This window comes from Hypanus sabinus, chromosome 3 (genome assembly GCF_030144855.1).
Source record: "Hypanus sabinus isolate sHypSab1 chromosome 3, sHypSab1.hap1, whole genome shotgun sequence".
In the NCBI taxonomy this organism is placed as follows: domain Eukaryota; kingdom Metazoa; phylum Chordata; class Chondrichthyes; order Myliobatiformes; family Dasyatidae; genus Hypanus; species Hypanus sabinus.
Window position 1 is genome coordinate 4,665,667 of NC_082708.1, and position 19,726 is coordinate 4,685,392.

The window sequence follows — 19,726 nt, forward strand, 5'->3', positions numbered from 1 at the left end:
ATATTCTGGTGCAGTGTTGACATAAGTAAGCGCTGTGGTTAATGGTCGGGTCTTTTGGTTGTTCATTGTCTCCACAGACAGCTGCTGCTTGTTCTCTGCGGCACAGAAAGATTGAGAATCAGCTAGAATGACAAGCATACTAACAGCTACACACTGGTGAAGGCAAACATGAACAGCATCTCTACCAAAATAAAACAACACCAATGCCGATTTATAGGTCATGTCATCTAACCCACATCTCCCTAAAACAGATTCTTCACTCCCAGTTGAAGGAAGGTCTCAAAGTTCCCAATGTGCAAAGGAAACACTTCAAAGATAACATCAAAACCAGCCTGAAGTTGTTCAACATTACATCTAGAAATTGGGAAGACATTACACTTAATAGATTCACTTTAGGAAATGCTATCTTCTTCTTTGTTAAAAGCATTTCCAAATTTCATATCATGCACAAATTTGGAAATTTTATCTTGCAAACTCATGTTTGAGTCACTCATGAATGTTAAAAATAACACTGTTCCCTGGGGAGTATCAATATCCACCCAGCACTCAGCTGTAAATCTGACGTGTAGGGGTATATCATACTAACAAGCCCTTAAGGCCCAGTGCCCGTGTGACCATTAGCCCACTAAACCGTAGGTCCTTGGGCTGTGGAAGGAAAACCCATGCGGTCATGGGGAGAAGATACAGGCAGCAGCAGCATTGTACCTGGGTTGTAATACTGGTATGCTCACTGCTATGCTACCGTACTGTCATGACTTCTGTTTTCTTCCCACAAGTCAAATTTTTACCCATTGCCTCAGGAATGGTGGTTGTTTTATTTTATATTTTTAGAGATACAGTGTGGAATAGGCTCTTCAAGCTGTGCCACCCAGCATCTCCCAATTTAACCCCGCTTCATCATGGGACAATTTACAATGACTAATTAACCTACTAACTGGTAAGTCTTTGGACTGTGGGAGGAAAATGGAGTACCCAAAGAAAAGCCCCCTATTTCAAGGGGAGGACATACAAACTCCTTAGAGGCTGCTGGGGTTGAACTCTGAGCTCTGACGTCCCAAGCTGTAATAGGATTGTGCAAACCTAGCACCCCAGTTGATATTAAAACAATGCTTTTCACTCTTTATTTCGATGTACATGTAACAAATCAACATAAATCTTATCCCTTAGAATCTTTTCCTTTCATCACAACTGGACAGGAAAGGGGGCAGAAGCCAGAATAAGGTGGGTAGGAGAAAGGGAAAGAGTAAGGGGGGCAGAAGCCAGAATAAGGTGGGTAGGAGAAAGGGAAAGAGTAAGGAAGGGAAGGGGGCAGAAATAAGCAGAAGTTTGAGAAATATACATTTATGCCATCAGGTTGGAAGCTACCCAGATAGAATATGAGGTGTTGCTCCTCCAACCTGACAGTACCCTCATCATGGCACTAGGAAGCGACCATGGGCTGATATGTTGGAATAGAAATGGGACGCCCAATTGAAGTGGGTGGCCATATGGATATCCCTTTTTTAGTGGCGGATGGAATGAAGGTACTTGACAAATGGCAAATCATTTATTTCCTGAAATTGCCCTTAATGTTGATGGCGATAATGTTGCAGAGCAGACTCGATGGCCAAGTGGTTTAATTATGCTCCGATATCTTAAGTTAGAGGTAGTTAATAGGCACACCTAAGAGGTATATGGAAGTTTGCATTTAACAATTAGCAGAGGCATGATGGGCTGAATTACAGCTAACACTGTTGTAACAAAATACAAGTCAACATGATGCTGCAAGCTTTTCCATCAGGTTAAATTGCAGCAGGAGTGATAGAATATCTTCAATTGTCTGGGTGAGTTCATCCAATTTGATTAATAAATGTTAAATATTCATTGCCTCTATCATTGGCACACTGTTGCTGTAGCAGATGCTGTCAAAAACAAGCTAGTGCAAGGCAAGGTGAGAGCCCTCCAAAACCCTGGACTAAACGGCAATAAAGTATGAGACTGAATCATTGCATAATAAGAGTAGACAATAGATTTAGGAACAGCTTCTTCCCCTCCATCAGATTTCTGAATGGACAATGAACATGTGTACACTACCCCACTATTTTTTGTCTTTTTTTCTTCTTTTTGTACTAATTTTTCATACATTTCTCATTGAAATTTATATTTTTTAATATGTTTTGCATTGTACTTCTGCCAGAAACTAACATATTTCATGACATATGCCAGGGATATTAAATGTGACTGATTAGCTTTATTTGTCTCAAGTACATTGAAATATATAGTGAAATGCATCATTTGCGTTGATGACCAACACAGTCTGACAACATGCCAGGGGCAGTCAGTAGCATTGCCATGCTTCCAGTACCAAAATAGCATGCCCAAAAATTACTATCCCTAACCCATATGTCTTTAGAACATAGACCAGTACAGCACAGGAACAAGCCTGTTGTTCCACAATGTTCACAGAACAAAATAAATTACTAAATGGCCAACTAAACTAACCTCTTCTACTTATAAAGCACTAGTGAGCCTCACTTGGTGTATTGTAAACAGTTTTGAGCCCCTTATGTTAGGAAGCATGTGCTGAAACTGGAGAGGGTTCAAAGGTGGTTCACAAAAATGATTTCAGGTTTGAACATATGAAGAGTGTCTGGGCCTGTATTTACTGGTATTCAGAAGAATGAAGGGTGATCACATTGAAACCTATGGAATGGTGAAAGGCCTTGATAGATTGGATGTGGAGACAATGTTTCCTATGGTGGGAGAGTCTAAGACCAGGGGACTCAGCCTCAGAATAGAGGGGTGTCTTTTTAGAAAGGAGATGAGGAGAAAGTTCTTTAGCCAAAGAGTGGTGAATCTGTGGAATTCATTGCCATGGGCAGCTGTGGAGACCAAGTCTTCATGTATATTTAAGGCAAAGGTCGATAAGATTCTTGATTGGTCCTGGCATGAGAGGATACAGGGGAAAGGTAGACGATTGAGGCTGAGAGGAAAAATGGAACAGCCATGATGAATGACAGAGCAGACTTGATGGGCCAAATGGCCTAATTCTGCTCCATGTCTTATGGAAATATTGTCCCTCAGAAGACAAAACAGGATCGATGAATTTAAAAATAACATTGTACAATTGTAAATGATTATCTTGAATTGGTCTTCAGGGAGAAAGCACTAAAAGAATAATTGATGAGAAGCTATATGTAGGAGGAATTTAAAACATCCACTAAAAGGTATTAGGCAAATTAAGTCCAATTCATAAACCCAAGAGCAACACACAAAATGCTGGAGGAACTCAGCAGATCAGGCAGCATCTACGGAAATGAATTAGCAGTCAACATTTTGGGCCAAGAACCTTCATCAAGACTGGAAAGGAAAGGGAAAGATGCCAGAATGAAAAAAGGTGGTGGGGGGGGGGGGGGAAGGCAGACAAGCTAGAGGTGATAGGTGAAGTCAGGTTGTTGGAGAGAGGGGCAAATGAACTGAAAGATAAAAGGTACATAGCTGGAGAGGAAGGAATCTGAAAGGAAAGGAGAGAGGACCATGGCACACATGGAAGGAAGAGGGGCACAAGGCAGAAGTAAGAGGCAGGTGATAAACTGCTGAACTTGTGGGTTAGACAACTGGACAATACAAACACCCACATCAGAATGCTGTTCATTGACTACAGCTCAGCATTTAACGCCATCATTCCTACAATCCTGATTAAGAAGTTACAGAACCTGGGCCTCTGTACCTCCCTACCTCCCTCTGCAATTGGATTCTCAACTTCCTAACCAGAAGACCACAATCTGTGCGGATTGGTGATAATATCTCCTCCTTGCTGACCATCAACACTGGTGTACCTCAGGGGTGTGTGCTTAGCCCACTGCTCTACTCTCTCTCTATACCCATGACTGTGTGGCTAGGCATAGTTCAAATAACATCTATAAATTTGCTGTTGGTAGAATCTCAGATGGAGACAAGAGGGCATACAGGAATGAGATATGCCAACTAGTGGAGTGGTGTCGCAGCAACAACCTGGCACTCAACGTCAGTAAGACGAAAGAGCTGATTGTGGACTTCAGGAAGGGTAAGCCGAAGGAACACATACCAATTCTCATAGAGGGATCAGAAGTGGAGAGAGTGAGCAGATTTAGGTTCCTGGGTGTCAAGTTCTCTGAGGATGTAACCTGGTCCCAACATACCAATGCAGCTAAAAAGAAGGCAAGACAGTGACTACACTAGGAGCTTGAAGAGATTTGGTATGCCAACAAATACACTCAAAAATTTCTATAGATGTACCATTGAGAGCATTCTTACAGGCTGCATCACTGTCTGGTATGGGAGGGGGAGGGGGCTACTGCACAGGACCGAAAGAAGCTGCAGAGGGTTGTAAATCCAGTCAGCTCCATCTTGGGCACTAACCTACAAAGAACCTAGGACATCGTCAAGGAGCGGTGTCTCAGAAAGGCAGCGTCCATTATTAAGGACCTCCAGCACCCAGGGCATGCCCTTTTCTCACTGTTACCATCAGGTAGGAGGTACAGAAGACTGAAGGCACACTCTCAGCGATTCAGGAACAGCTTCTTCCCCTCTGCCATCAGATTCCGAAATGGACATTGAACATTACCTCACTTTTTAAATATATTATTTCTATTTTTTGCATGATTTTTAATCTATTCAATATGTATACTGTAATTGATTTACTACTATTATTTTTCCTTCTTCTATATTAAGTATTGCACTGAACTGCTGCTGCTAAGTTAACAAATTTCACGACACAGGCCAATGATAATAAACCTGATTCTGATTTTCCATGCTCAAGTCTCTGGAGTTTACAGAAAATGATGTGAAAAACAAACAGAAAAACATCCAGTGAGTAACGGTTCAGTCAGCAAAAATGGCTTAATAATGAGAGAGGTCAGAGGAGAATGGCCAGACTGGCTCAAGCTGATGGAAGGCGACAGTAACTCAAATAACCACGTGTTACAAGAGTGGCATGCAGAAGAGCACGAACATATGCTCAGTGGCCCCTTTATTATGTACAGGAGGTATCTAATACAGTGGCTACTAAGTGTATAACAGCAGTATTCTAGAAAGGAGAGAAACAGAAAGCTAGAACTTGTAGGTTTACCATCTGCCACTGGGAAAACACTGGAATCCTTTATTAAGGAGGTAATAGCAAATCTTAAGATAGCCAAGCAGAGCCAACATGGTTCTATAAAAGGGAAGTCATGTTTGACAAATTCACTACTCTTTTGAGGAGAAAGGGGAACCAGTGGATATTAGCTCTGATGAAACACTCTTCTGTTCCCCTTTCCACAGATGGTGCCTGACCTGAACTTTTCCAGTGTTTTTCTTTATTTCAAGAGGTGTTGTGCATTTGGATTTCTAGTACAGTGGATTCTGATTAATTCGTGCACATCTGGATCAGCACATTAAGCAGCTTCCCCAATTAGCCAAAGTTTCATGGAAATAGTTAAAAAGGTATATAAAAAAAGACAAACTACCATTTAACTCTAACAAATTATGTGTTCAAATGAAGTACTGAACAAATTAGAACACTACCAACATGACTACAGTACCAAAAAACCGTATTAGTTCCTAATAGTTATCAATGTAGGAATTTACCCAGTGTACACTGCTGTGTAGGGTCATTTTTTTTGGCTAGTGTCAGATCCTTTTGTGGCATGTTGACAAGGGTCTGTAATTTTTAAAGTCAAAATAAACAACCGATCAAAAATCACTGCTTTTTGAATCGCTGTCCATCAGCCTTCAATGGATAACATTACACAAACAGAATGCAAACAATGCTATTTAGAAACTGTTTGCTCCAATCCCAGTGTCATGTCTAATGGCCACACCAAGTGTACTTGACAGATGGTAGTTAGAAACTGTTCAACAACAGTCTCCTGTTCCAAGCGTCATAGTGTCTCAGATAAATAGATTCCATTCCTGGCTATATTCTCAATCTGTTTTGCTCTTTAACAGTTGTCACAAATAAGCAGTTGCCCCAAGTCACTGATAACTCAATTAACTGGAATCCATTCTTTCATAAAGGTGCCATGTTAAAGGTCACTGCACAAGACTATACAATATTGAGGTAAACACAAAGTATACTGCAGATGCTGTGGTCAAATCAATATGTACAAACAAGCCGGATGAACTCAGCAGGTCGGGCAGCATCCGTTGAAATGAGCAGTCAACATTTTGGGCCGAGTCCTGACGAAGGGTCTAGGCCCGAAATGTTGACTGCTCATTTCAACAGATGCTGCCCGACCTGCTGAGTTCATCCAGCTTATTTGTACGTGTTAATATTGAGGTAAATATTGTCACAGATAGTGGAGTGCCTGACAGCACACAAACAGGGCATTGTGATAAATGGTTTCTGCCCTCTTCCTTTCCAGTCCTGATGAAATGTCTTGGCTGAAAAAGTCGAATGTTTGTCCCCTTCATAGATCCTGCTGACCCGCTAAGTTCCTCCAGAATCAATCATTTGCATTAACAACCAACACACCATCAGAACAGAGATACAGGAGTCTCAGGTCCCACATTGCCAAGTTCAGGAAGTTATCACTCCTCAATGCACTTCCAGCAAATGTAGAATCTCTTGTGTTTATGAATGGGATCAACAAGTCAGTTTTTGAATTGCTAATCAGTAGCAAGTGGGACTGGTGTTGGGTATTCAACTACGACTTGGATATGGAGTTGAAGAGTACTGGTGCCAAATTCACTGATGACGCAATGGAGCTTGGTGGTCTTTGCATGTGAAACACAAACTTAGCATACTCCCACCTGGAGTATTGTGTGCAGTTTTGGTCTCCAAATTTGAGGAAGGACATTCTTGCTATTGAGGGAGTGCAGCGTAGGTTCACAAGGTTAATTCCCGGAATGGCGGGACTGTCATATGTTGAGTTGAAAGATTGGAGTGACTGGGCTTGTATACACTGGAATTTGGAAGGATGAGAGGGGATCTGATTGAAACATATAAGAATATTAAGGGATTGGACACACTGGAGGCAGAAAGCATGTTCCCGCTGATGGGTGAGTCCAGAACTAGAGGCCACAGTTTAAGAATAAGGGGTAGGCCATTTAGAACAGAGATGTGGAAAAACTTTTTCACCCAGAGAGTGGTGGATATGTGGAATGCTCTGCCCCAGAAGGCAGTGGAGGCCAAGTCTCTGGATGCATTCAAGAGAGAGTTAGATAGAGCTCTTATAGATAGCGGGGTCAGGGGATATGGGGAGGGGGCAGGAACCAGGTACTGATTGTGTATGATCAGCCATGATCACAGTGAATGGCAGGTGCTGGCTAGAAGGGCCAAATGGCCTACTCCTGCTCCTATTGTCTATTATAGAACAGTATGCAAGTGGGAAAAGTAATAAAATATTAGCCTTTATACTCCATGTTGAAGCAGATGGGGCTGTTGGTCATGTTTGGCAGCTCATTCCAGAGAAGGAAAACTGATCTCAAACCTCCACTGCCTCGTGGCAACACCCACTCACGGAGGACGTTTCGGGAGTAAATGCTTGAGGAAATATTCAAAGTTTGAGTCTTTAAGGATGTCCCACATTAAGTTCAGCGTTGACTGGCAACTCCTATGATACCACTGGTGCCAAACTATATGTCTCTGCCATATCTTGGGATTTATCAGCTGGGTGAAGGGGGGAGCTTGCGGCGTGGGCAACAGCTTGCTCTCCGTATCGTACCACCCTGGCGTGTGTACTGGTGGCACTGCACCAACCACGTGGATAGAAGATTGGTTGACTGGCAGGAGGCAAAGAATGGGAATAAATGGGACCTTTCCTGATTTGCTGCTGGTGACTAGTGATGTGCCACAGGGGTTGGTGTTGGGATTGCTTCTTTTCACATTATATATCAGTGATCTAGATGACAGAATTGATGGCTTTGTGGCCAGGTTTACAGACAATACAAAGATAGGTGGAGAGGCAGGTAGTGTTGAGGAAGCAGAGTGTCTGCAGAAGGACTTAGATTGGGGAAATGGGCAAAACAAGTAAAGGCAGATGTAATATAGCATAAGGAAATGTAAGGAATGCAATTTGCTTGAAATAATAAAGGCATGGAATGCTTTCTAAATGGGGAGAAAATTCAAAACTCTGAGATGCAAATTACATAGGATTCCCTAAAAGTTAACTTCCAGGTTAAGTTAGGCAACTCCAATGTTAGCATTCATTTTGAGAGGACTTGAATACAAAAGCAAGGATGTAATGTTGAGGCTTTTATAAGGCACAAGTCAGATTGCACATGGAATATTGTGAACAGTTCTGGGCTCCTTATCTAAGAAAAGATATGCTGCCATTGGAGATGACCCAGAGAATGTTCACGAGAATGATCACAGGAATGAAAGGGTTAACATATGAGGAGTGTTTGACGGCTCAGGCCTGTGCTTGCTGGAGTTCAGAAGAATGAGGGGGAATCTTGTCAAAACCCATTGATATTGAAAGGCCTAGATAGAGAGGATGTGGAGAGGATGTTTCCTATAGTGGGGGAATCTAGGACCAAAGGACACAGCTTCAGAATCAGGACATGTGCATTTGAACAGATGAAGAAGATTTTCTTAAACCAGAAGGCAGTGAATCTGTGAAATTCATTGCCACAGGTGGGTGTCCAGGCCAGATTATTGGGTATATTTAAGAAAGAGGTCAATAAATTCTTGATTAGTTAGGGCATCAAAGATTATGGGGAGAAGGAAGCAGAATGGGGTTGGGGGGATAATTGTGGAGCATACTCGATGTGCTGAATGGCCTAATTATGGTCTAGTTATGTGCGGACTTTCATTGATTTTACTAAGTTTCTCTGAATTTACTGTGAATGCCTGCAAGACAATGAATCTCAGGGTGGTGTATGATAATAAACCTGCTTTGAACCTAGGGATCTCTGCTAGGAGGCTGACTGCAAGTGCTTCCAGCAGCAGTATAGCATGTCCACAATGATCAGCAGAACAGCAAGGGGCTCATTTTGTTGCTTGCCTCCTTCCCCACCACCCACATACAATTTTGACAATAAATTTACCTTGACTTTGCTTGCACTGGTAATCAGTATTTGTCAGAGGCACTTTTGAGAATCATTTCAAAATTAATTGATTGTTCATTCTCAGAGCAGTGCACAAAAATACCACCAGATTTTACAAAGAACAATGAGCTATAGCTGGAACAAAGCTTACTGCACCTAAAGATACAAATTTCAATCTCACTGAACAATTGATAAACACCAAATTGGACAGTCCAATGCTCAGATGTCCTGGGTACTTTGTAGGCTGGTATCCAAGATGGAGCTGACTAAATTTACAACTGTCTGCAGCTTCTTTCAGTCTTGTGCAGTAGCACCCCTCCCCCCAATATCAGACAGTTGATGCAGCCTGTCAGAATGCTCTCCACGGTACAGCTATAGGAGTTTTTGAGTGCATTTGCTGATATGACAAATCTCTTCAAACTCCTAATGAAGTATAGTTGCTGTCTTGCCTTCTTTATAACTGCATTGATATGTTGGGACCAAGTTAGGTCCTCAGAGATCTTGACATCCAGGAACTTGAAGCTGCTCACTCTCTCCACTTCTGATCCCTCTAAGAGGATTGTAAAGTGTTCCTTTGTCTTATCCTTCCTGAAGTCCACAATCAGCTCTTTCGTCTTACTGACGCTGAATGCCAGGTTGTTGCTGCAACACCTCTCCAGTATATCTTGCTCCTACACACACATATTGCGAGTGTTCTTCAGAAGAGAGAAGACTGATGACAGTGATGTTCTGCCAGCAAGGTATAACAGTGGAATCAAAGCAGCACCACCAGTCCCCATTAAGTTTCCTGTAACCCAATGTGCAGGGGTGGGGAGACAAAGGTACAACTCTGGCTAATGATCTATAGCCTGTTCTTTAACATGGCAAAGAAAACTCACCAGCTCCTCTACTTCCTTAGGGGGTTAAAGCAATTCAGCACATCCCCCCCTGACCCTCACCACTTTTTAATTAATGTACCGTGGAAAGCATCCTATCCAGGTGCATCACAGCTTACTACAACAACTGCTCTATCCAGGACTGCAAGAGTCTCTGCAGAGAGTTGTGGTCATAGCTCAGCACATCATGGAAACCAGCCGCCATCAACCGTCTACACTGTTCACTGTCTTGGTAAAGTAGCCAGCAATATCAAAGATCTCAGTTACCCCAGACATTCCCTCCACCCCCCATGAACCTGAAATACGATAAGATGGACTCTTGACCTCACCATCTAACTCTTTATGACAATGCACTTTATTGTCTACCTCCAATGTACTTTCTCTGTAACTGTTACTATTTATTCTGTAATTGTTTTACCTTGTGCTACCTCAGTGTACAATGTAATAAATTGATCTGTATGGACAATATGCAAGACAAGTTCTTGCACTCAGTCTCAATACAATTAACTCTGGGGGAGAAAGCTTTATACTGTATTTCCTTCACTTAATGGAACACAATACAACAGTGGGAGTGCTTACCTATGAAGCAAAACATTAAAGGCTTAATTTACATCAGCTTCTGAGCTGGTACAGAACAGCTGTTGAGCAACTGAAATCGTAACCACTCCTGCTGCTACCAGGGGTGGAAAAAATGAAATTGAAAGGAGAAACAGAACGGGTTCACAGAATTTCCACTATTCACAATATATAAACAGGTTTCATTATTCAGCAAATACTACCCAGAATTAAGAAAACTTACAAGGATGCTTCCATGACTGGATTATAGGGAAAGGCTGAAGGGGGTTAGGACCAATGTTCCCTCTAAGGTACGTGCACGCACACATCTTTTTCTACTAACTTAAACTGCGCACAAAAGGAAGTCACCCTCTATCTCTTTGGCATGTTAAGTATATTTCATGATTATATTCAATCACATTTCCTTTTCCAGTTTCTGAAGCAAATCGTGTTGATAATGTGATGATCTGTCCACAGGTTTTAGAACTAGGTCATTTACAAGAAATTATTCAGTGCGCACATGTTGGCCGGCTGGTGGCATAGTGGCATCAGTGCTGGACTTCGGAGCGAAGGCTGCCGAGTTCGAATACAGCTGGCTCAAAAAACCTGGACAGGGATGGGCTCCGCCAGGTTTCAGATGCCCAAGTATAATGAGCAATCACCAAAAAGATGGGTGCTTGTTATGACGGCGCCCCAACGACTCCACCAGGAGTTAAGGGTGCGCACACACTGGTCATTACCAATTCGAGGGAACATTGGTTAGGACTTTATTCCCTAGAGGTTGAGTGTGACTAGAACTACAGGTCATAGATAAAGGGTGAAAGGTGAAATATTTACAGGGAATGGAAGGTGTAGATTCTTCTCTTAGAGAGTGGTGCATATGTGGAACAAGCTGCTAGTGGAAATGATGGATGCACGTTTGATTACAACGTTTAAGAGAAGTCTGGATTAAGACATGGCTGGCAGGGGTAGGTGGGACTAGGCTTGGATTAGACAGGCCAAAGGGCTTGGTCCTGTGCTGTAGTGTTTTATGATTCAAAGGCACCACAGTAGCGTAGCGGTAAGAGCAATGCTATTACAGCTTGGGCTTTCTGGAGTTCAAGTCTGACAATGTTTGTAGGAGTTTCTATGTTCTCTCCATGATCAGGTAGATTTTCTCTGGGTGGTCTGGCTTTCCCACAGATGTATCAGGTAGTAGATGGATTGGTCATTGTAAGTTGTTGCGTGATTAGGATATGGATAAATAGGTGGGTTGCTGGATGGCATGGCTCATTGGGCTGGAAGGGCCTGTTCCATGTGTATCACTAAACAAAATAAAATAAATGACTATTCAGTATTAGAACAGTTTTTGTCCAAATGATATCCTCCATTAAAAGAGAAAAGCGATTACAAGCTCTAACCTGTGAAAACACAATTTTTTCAGATCCTCCATGTAAAGAGCACAGATCTCATTCAGAGGGTCTCTCCTCAACGGGCTGATGTTTGACAAGTTCTCATTCCATGACTCCTGCCAAGGTTCCAAGCTTTCTTCAATACACTGTAGAATTTTCTTATCATGAGGGGAACCAATCTGAGCTCCATTTTCCCAATAAACCTGTGAAACAGGAACATAAATAATGTATTGTTTCAATTCAGAAAGCCTGGTTAACGTAAATGTTAGAAAACTTATTTTTATTTAGAGATGTAGCTCATTGCCCCTTCTGGCCCAACAAGCCTGTGCTGCCCAAATATACCCATATGACCAACTAACCTGCTACTCCATATGTTTTTGGAATGTGGGAAGAAACCGGAGCGCCCTGATGAAACCTTCATACTGACGGGGAAGAAGGTACAAACTCCTTACAGACAGTTGTGGAACTGAGTTCGGGCTGGCACTGTTATAGTGTTACACTAACCATGAAACCACCAATTTGTTTCCCAACACAGTTTGTGGATGGGAGAGAAGACAAGATGCACATTCTCCCTTGTGAAAGGCAATTTTTCTTCCTCCTTCGGGAAAAGGGGAAGATCACACATGAAGCAGACAGATCATTATCAAGGGCTGAATTCAGAAAGTTGGGTTCCTGCTGAATACATACTAAAAATTTTGGCAATTTCTAAATTATAGTAATTAACTTTGAAAAAGGTAAAATACTACTTCAAAATTTAAAAAAAACATTAAATATTACATTTTAATCACAACAACATTTTCTAGCCAGCCCGATCATAAATTTGATCCTCCAATTCCAGTTTTCAGAATAACAGTCCCAATTCTCATCTCATTTTTTTCTTTCACTGGAATTCAAAGTAAGCACAGCCTTTTCTCTACAGGATTTCCTGCAGCTTTTCAGGAAGGAAATTAGGGAAGACCAGACATACATGAGTGGATTAGAATCAAACAACTCCAAGTAACTTACTTGTAAACACCCAAGCAGGCCATCCATGGTACTGTATTGGCCTCATTTTCTTTTACTCTGAAGCTCAAAGAGATCAGTTTTGACAGAATGTGGAACAAATCAACTTGAAGTTCTCTTTCAGATTATAAAAAGATTAACAGATTCAAATAAATCCACTGCTTGAATCCTAAAGGCATACAGTCCATATTTTCATTCCTGTGGCAAGTAATCCTAAAGACTTGTACACAACACAGCATTGTGTACATATTCTTTGATCCACAGCATCTGCAGTTGTATTTTTGTGTTTTGAATCCTAAAGACTTAAAAGGTGTAATTATACTACAACAATATATATAGGTCCTAAACTTCATAAATAGGGAAATCCTGAATGTGCACAAAATAGAAATTATTTAGTGAAAATTGAAATTGAAAGTGCAGTCTAAAGCCCAGAAATCCTGTTTAGTGACTTAGAATGACAAAACTGAAAATACTGACATTGTTAAACTTCCTGTAATTTCTTGCACTCTTTTGGCTGTATGCTTTGAACATAGATCACAGAACAGGAACAGGCCTTTTAACTACAGTGTTGTGCTGAACTAAATAAATTAATCAATTGTCAACTAATCTCCTCTGCCTGCACAATGTCCATATCCCTCTATTTTCATCACATTCATCTAAGTCCCTATTGTATCTGCCTCCAACATCACTCCAGGTAGCATATTCCAGGCACCCAACAAACACACTGTTTAAAAAGAAACTTGCCCCTCTCATCTCTTTTGAAGTTCCCCCCCCTCACCTCAAATCCATGTCTAATACCATAGGGCATTTCAACCCTTGGAAAAATCTATTGTCTGTCTGCTCTATCTATGCCTCTCAATTTTAAAACCTCCATCAGATCTCTGCTTAGCCTCTGCAACTTGGGGAAAACAACCCAAGTTTGTCCAACCTCTTGTTGAAACACATGCCCACTAATCCAGGCAGCATCCTGGTAAACCACTTCTGCATCCTCTCCACAGCCTTGAAATCCTTCCTATACTGGGGTGACTAGAACTCAAAGCCCTGACTAATAAAGGCAAGCATGCCATATACCTTCTTAACCATCCTATCAACCTGCATAGCCACTTTCATGGAGCTATGAACTTGGACCCCAAGGTCCTTCTGTTCATCAACACTGTTAAACATTTGTCTGATCAGTGGGAGAGGACTGGGAAGAACTAGGGAAAACAGCGCAAGTCTGTTAAAAGTTTGTCTAATTTACAAAGAGGAAATTCCCAATGGATACCACTTTTCATTTAACTTTCCATTGCATTCCCATTCTGACATACCCGTCCATAGCCTTTGTCATGTATGCTCAGAACAAGAACTGCAATGGAGTACTACGCTAAATATTTTTACTGAGTCATGTTAGTAATGGTACACACTGGGCAACTGGCAGTGTGGGAGCCATGAACAGAGCCAGTCGAAACAAAAATACATGCACTCCAAGGTCTGCACCCAAAAGCGAGTGCCTCCCAGACGTAGGAGGCCCAATCGATTGACCACATGTGCACCTGTCACATTCTCACAATCAATCTGACACGATACAGCCTCTTCTGCTGCCACGATGAGGCCAAAGTCAGGTTTGAGAAACAACATCTCATTCTGTATAAACAAGCAGGAGGAACTCAGCAGGTCGGGCAGCATCCATTGAAATGAGCAGTCAACATTTCGGGCTGAGTCCTGACCTGTTCTGACGAAGGGTCTCGGCCCGAACCGTTGACTGCTTGTTTCAACGGATGCTGCCCGACCTGCTGAGTTCCTCCAGCTTGTTTGTACGTGTTGATTTGACCACAGCATCTGCAGTGTAATTTGTGTTAACATCTCATTCTGTCTGGGTCGCCTCCAACCTGATGGCATGAACATCAATTTTTCTAACTTCAAGTAGTTTCTCCCCCTCCTACCTACTTATTCTGGCTTCTGCCTCTTTCCTTTCTGGACCCAATGAAAACTCTTGGCCCAAAAAGTCAATTGTTTATTTCCCTCCATAGACGCTGCCTGACCTGCTGAGTTCCTGCAGCATTTTGTGCATGTTGCACAATATAATCAGCATCTGCACAATCTCGTGTTTCTCAGCAACACACACAAAATGTGGAGGAACTCAGCACCTCAGGCAGCATCTATGGAGGGGAATAAACTTAACATTTTATCATACGTTTATGATTGGCTTTCACGCATGCCTGTGAAGAATTGGATAACCAGAGTATAATCATCATCCCTTCTTTTATCACAACCATACATTTCACTGAAGCAAGATCTGACTATTTCACTTTGAGGCACAGGAAGATCAGGACTGGGACTGCCAGACGGGGTAACAGCTTCTTTCCTCAGGCTATGAGACTCATGAATACCCTGCCACCACTGAGGTCTCATCACAAGGACAGTGCTTTCTTAACTGTTTACCAGTGCTGCATACTGGATGCATTTTCAATTATGTTTTATTAATTTATGAGCTTTGAAAGATACATGTTTTGTCGGTACATCGTGGTCCGTAAATATGTTGGTCCGTTTGGTAGTAGACATGTACAGTCTGAAGACAATAAACTTGAGCTTGCCTTTTTATACATTCTGACAGAAGGTGCTTATAACAAGACACTCACAAATCAATCAGCCCTGTAGCACACTGTACCTTGTATCCATTGTCTTGTTTGGGGTTATGTGATGCAGTAATCATCACCCCAGCTGTAACATGAAGCTGCCTCACAGCATAGGGCTGAAAGGGAAAAAGAGTGCAGTTGGAGTCAAAGAACACTACAGAACAAAAACAGGCCCTTCAGTCCTCCAAGTCTTCTTGGAGTCTTTTGGAAGAAGACAGCGAGGCTTTGAGAAGAACTGCGGCGGCGGCCATTTTCAAATTGTCCAATTGCTTCTCAGATCGGAGTTCTGAGAGGCGGGACTGCGCAGGCGCGTAAAGGAGGCCTGGGAAGGAGGGAAGATACAAAAAGAATGCAGCCTTAAGCAGCGGGCAGCGGAGTGAGCCGGGAGCAGAGTGTAGGGCTTGGGCTCAGAGGGCTTAGGCGGAAGAGGGCACAGTAGGCTTATCTTTTAGTTCTTCTTGTTATTTTCAGTTATTCGGGAAGTATGAGTGTGAGGGCAGCTTGTTGTTCTCGGTGTCGGATGTGGGAGATCCTGGAGTCTCCGAGCCTCCCGGACGTCCACATCTGCGCCAGGTGCGCCGAACTGCAGCTCCTGAGGGACCGAGTTAGGGAACTGGAGCTGCAGCTCGATGACCTTCGCCTGGTCAGGGAGAGTGAGGAGGTGATTGAGAGGAGTTACAGGCAGGTGGTCACTCCGGGGCCACGGGAGGCAGATAGGTGGGTCACGGTCAGGAAGGGGAAGAGGCAGGTACTAGAGAGTACCCCAATGACTTTACCCCTTGACAATAAGTACTCATGTTTGAGTACTGTTGGGGGGGACAGCCTACCTGGAGGAAGTGACAGTGGCCGGGCCTCCGGCACAGAGGACTGCCCTGTAGCTCAGAAGCATAGGGATAGAAGAAAGAGGACCATAGTAATAGGGGACTCGATAGGCAGGGGTTCAGACAGGCGGTTCTGTGGAGGTGATCGGGAGTCCCGGATGGTAGTTTGCCTCCCTGGTGCCAGGGTTCGGGATGTTTCTGATCGCGTCCAAGATATCCTGAAGTGGGAGGGTGAGGAGCCAGAGGTCGTGGTACATGTAGGTACCAATGACATAGGTAGGAAAGGGGAAGAGGTCCTGAAACGAGTGTATAGGGAGTTAGGAAGGCAGTTAAGAAGAAGGACCGCAAAGGTAGTAATCTCTGGATTACTGCCTGTGCCACGCGACAGTGAGAGTAGGAACAGAATTAGGTGGAGGATGAATGCGTGGCTGAGGGATTGGAGCAGAGGGCAGGGATTCAAGTTTCTGGATCATTGGGACCTCTTCTGGGGCAGGCGTGACCAGTTCAAGAAGGACGGGTTACACTTGAATCCTGGGGGGACCAATATCCTAGCAGGAAGGTTTGCTAGGGCTACTGGGCAGACTTTAAACTAGTAAGATGGAGGGGGTGGGAATCAATTTGAGGAAACTATCGGAGAGGAGGTTAGTTCACCAGTAGAGCATGTAGTAGACAGTGTGTGAGGGAGGAAAGGCAGGTGATGGAGAAGGGATGCGCTCAGCCCGAAGATGTAGGGGAGAAGAAAGAAAAGGATAATAAATTTGAATGCATTGTTAGGGATGAAAAGAGAGGAGGAGGAGGTGGAGAGTATCTTAAATGTATCTATTTTAATGCTAGGAGCATTGTAAGAAAGGTGGATGAGCTTAAGGCGTGTATTGATACCTGGAATTATGATGTTGTAGCTATTAGTGAAACATGGTTGCAGGAAGGGTGTGATTGGCAACTAAATATTCCTGAATTTAGTTGCTTCAGGTGTGATAGAGTAGGAGGGGCCAGAGGAGGAGGTGTTGCATTGCTTGTCCGAGAAAATCTTATGGCGGTGCTTTGGAAGGATAGATTAGAGAGCTCCTCCAGGGAGGCTATTTGGGTGGAATTGAGGAATGAGTAGGGTGTAGTAACACTGATAGGAGTGTATTATAGGCCACCTAATGGGGAGTGTGAGTTGGAAGAGCAAATGTGTAAGGAGATAGCAGATATTTGTAGTAAACACAAGGTGGTGATTGTGGGAGATTTTAATTTTCCACACATAGATTGGGAAGCTCATTCTGTAAAAGGGCTGGATGGTTTAGAGTTTGTGAAATGTGTGCAGGATAGTTTTTTGCAACAATACATAGAAGTACCGACTAGAGATGGGGCAGTGTTGGATCTCCTGTTAGGGAATGCGATAGGTCAGCTGACAGATGTATGAGTTGGGGAGCACTTCGGCTTCAGTGATCACAATAGCATTAGCTTCAATATAATTATGGAGAAGGACAGGACTGGACCTAGAGTTGAGATTTTTGATTGGAGAAAGGCTAACTTTGAGGAGATGCGAAGGGATTTAGAGAGAGTGGATTGGGTCACGTTGTTTTATGGGAAGGATGTAATAGAGAAATGGAGGTCATTTAAGGGTGAAATTATGAGGGTACAGAATCTTTATGTTCCTGTTAGGTTGAAAGGAAAGGTTAAAGGTTTGAAAGCACCATGGTTTTCAAGGGATATTAGAAACTTGGTTTGGAAAAAGAGGGATGTCTACAATAGATATAGGCAGCATGGAGTAAAGGAATTGCTCAAGGAATATAAAGAATGTAAAAGGAATCTTAAGAAAGAGATTAGAAAAGCTAAAAGAAGATACGAGGTTGGTTTGGCAAATAAGGTGAAAGTAAATCCGAAAGGTTTCTACAGTTATATTAAAAGCAAGAGGATAGTGAGGGATAAAATTGGTCCCTTGGAGAATCAGGGTGGTCAGCTATGTGTGGAGCCGAGGGAGATGGGAGAGATTTTGAATGATTTCTTCTCTTCGGTATTCACTAAGGAGAAGGATATTGAATTGTGTAAGGTGTGGGAAACAAGTAAAGAAGTTATGGAACCTATGACAATTAAAGAGGTGGAAGTACTGGCGCTTTTAAGAAATTTGAAAATGGATAAATCTCCGGATCCTGACAGGATATTCCCCAGGACCTTGAGGGAAGTTTGCGTAGAGATAGCAGGAGTTCTGACAGAGATCTTTCAGATGTCATTAGAAATGGGGATTGTGCCGGAGGATTGGTGTATTGCTCATGTGGTTCCATTGTTTAAAAAGGATTCTAGAAGTAAGCCTGGCAATTATAGACCTGTCAGTTTGACATCAGTGGTGGGAAAATGAATGGAAAGTATTCTTAGAGATAGTATTAATAATTATCTGGATAGACAGGATCTGATTAGGAGTAGCCAGCATGGATTTGTGCGTGGAAGGTCATGTTTGACAAACCTTATTGAATTTTTTGAAGAAGTTACGAGGAATGTTGACGAGGGTAAGGCAGTGGATGTAGTCTATATGGACTTCAGCAAGGCCTTTGACAAAGTTCCACATGGAAGGTTAGTTAAGAAGGCTCAGTCGTTAGGTATTAATGCTGGAGTAATAAAATGGATTCAACAGTGGCTAGATGGGAAATGCCAGAGAGTAGTGGTGGATAATTATTTATCGGGATGGAGGCCGGTGACTAGCGGGGTGCCTCAGGGATCTGTTTTGGGCCCAATGTTGTTTGTAATATACATAAATGATCTGGATGATGGGGTGGTAAATTGGATTAGTAAGTATGCCGATGATACTAAGGTAGGAGGTGTTGTGGATAATGAGGTGGGTTTTCAAAGCTTGCAGGGAGATTTATGCTGGTTAGAAGAATGGGCTGAATGTTGGCAGATGGAGTTTAATGCTGAGAAGTGTGAGGTTCTACATTTTGGAAGGAATAATCCAAATAGAACATACAGGGTAAATGGTAGGGCATTGAGGAATGCAATGGAACAGAGAGATCTAGGAATAACAGTGCATAGTCCCCTGAAGGTGGAGTCTCATGTAGATAGGGTGGTGAAGAAGGCTTTTGGAATGCTGGCCTTTATAAATCAGAGCATTGAGTACAGAAGTTGGGATGTAATGTTAAAATTGTACAAGGCATTGGTAAGGCCAAATTTGGAATATTGTGTACAGTTCTGGTCACCGAATTATAGGAAAGTTATCAATAAATTAGAGAGAGTGCAGAGACGATTTACTAGGATGTTACCTGGGTTTCAGCAATTAAGTTACAGAGAAAGGTTGAACAAGTTAGGTCTCTATTCATTGGAGCGTAGAAGGTTGAGGGGGGGATTTGATCGAGGTATTTAAAATTTTGAGAGGGATAGATAGAGTTGACGTGAATAGGCTGTTTCCATTGAGAGTAGGGGAGATTCAAGCGAGAGGACATGATTTGAGAGTTAGGGGGCAAAAGTTTAAGGGAAACACGAGGGGGTATTTCTTTACTCAGAGA

The 19,726-nt window shown here is 42.7% G+C and overlaps 1 protein-coding gene across 3 annotated transcripts in view; it reads right to left on the reverse strand.

Moving 5' to 3' along the window:
• pgm2l1 (phosphoglucomutase 2-like 1) overlaps positions 1 to 19,726 on the reverse strand; it is a 158,551-nt gene that overhangs the window by 81,153 nt on the left and 57,672 nt on the right. For all 3 annotated transcript variants that reach the window (XR_009511050.1, XM_059963567.1, XM_059963566.1), the window contains exons 5-6: positions 15,459 to 15,542; positions 11,819 to 12,012 (exon numbers count right to left, since the gene is read on the reverse strand). Coding sequence is in view for 2 of the 3 variants with exons in the window: in XM_059963567.1 (XP_059819550.1) it covers positions 11,819 to 12,012; positions 15,459 to 15,542 (278 nt within the window). In the remaining variant the exon portion in view is untranslated. The remainder of the gene's footprint in view (positions 1 to 11,818; positions 12,013 to 15,458; positions 15,543 to 19,726) is intronic.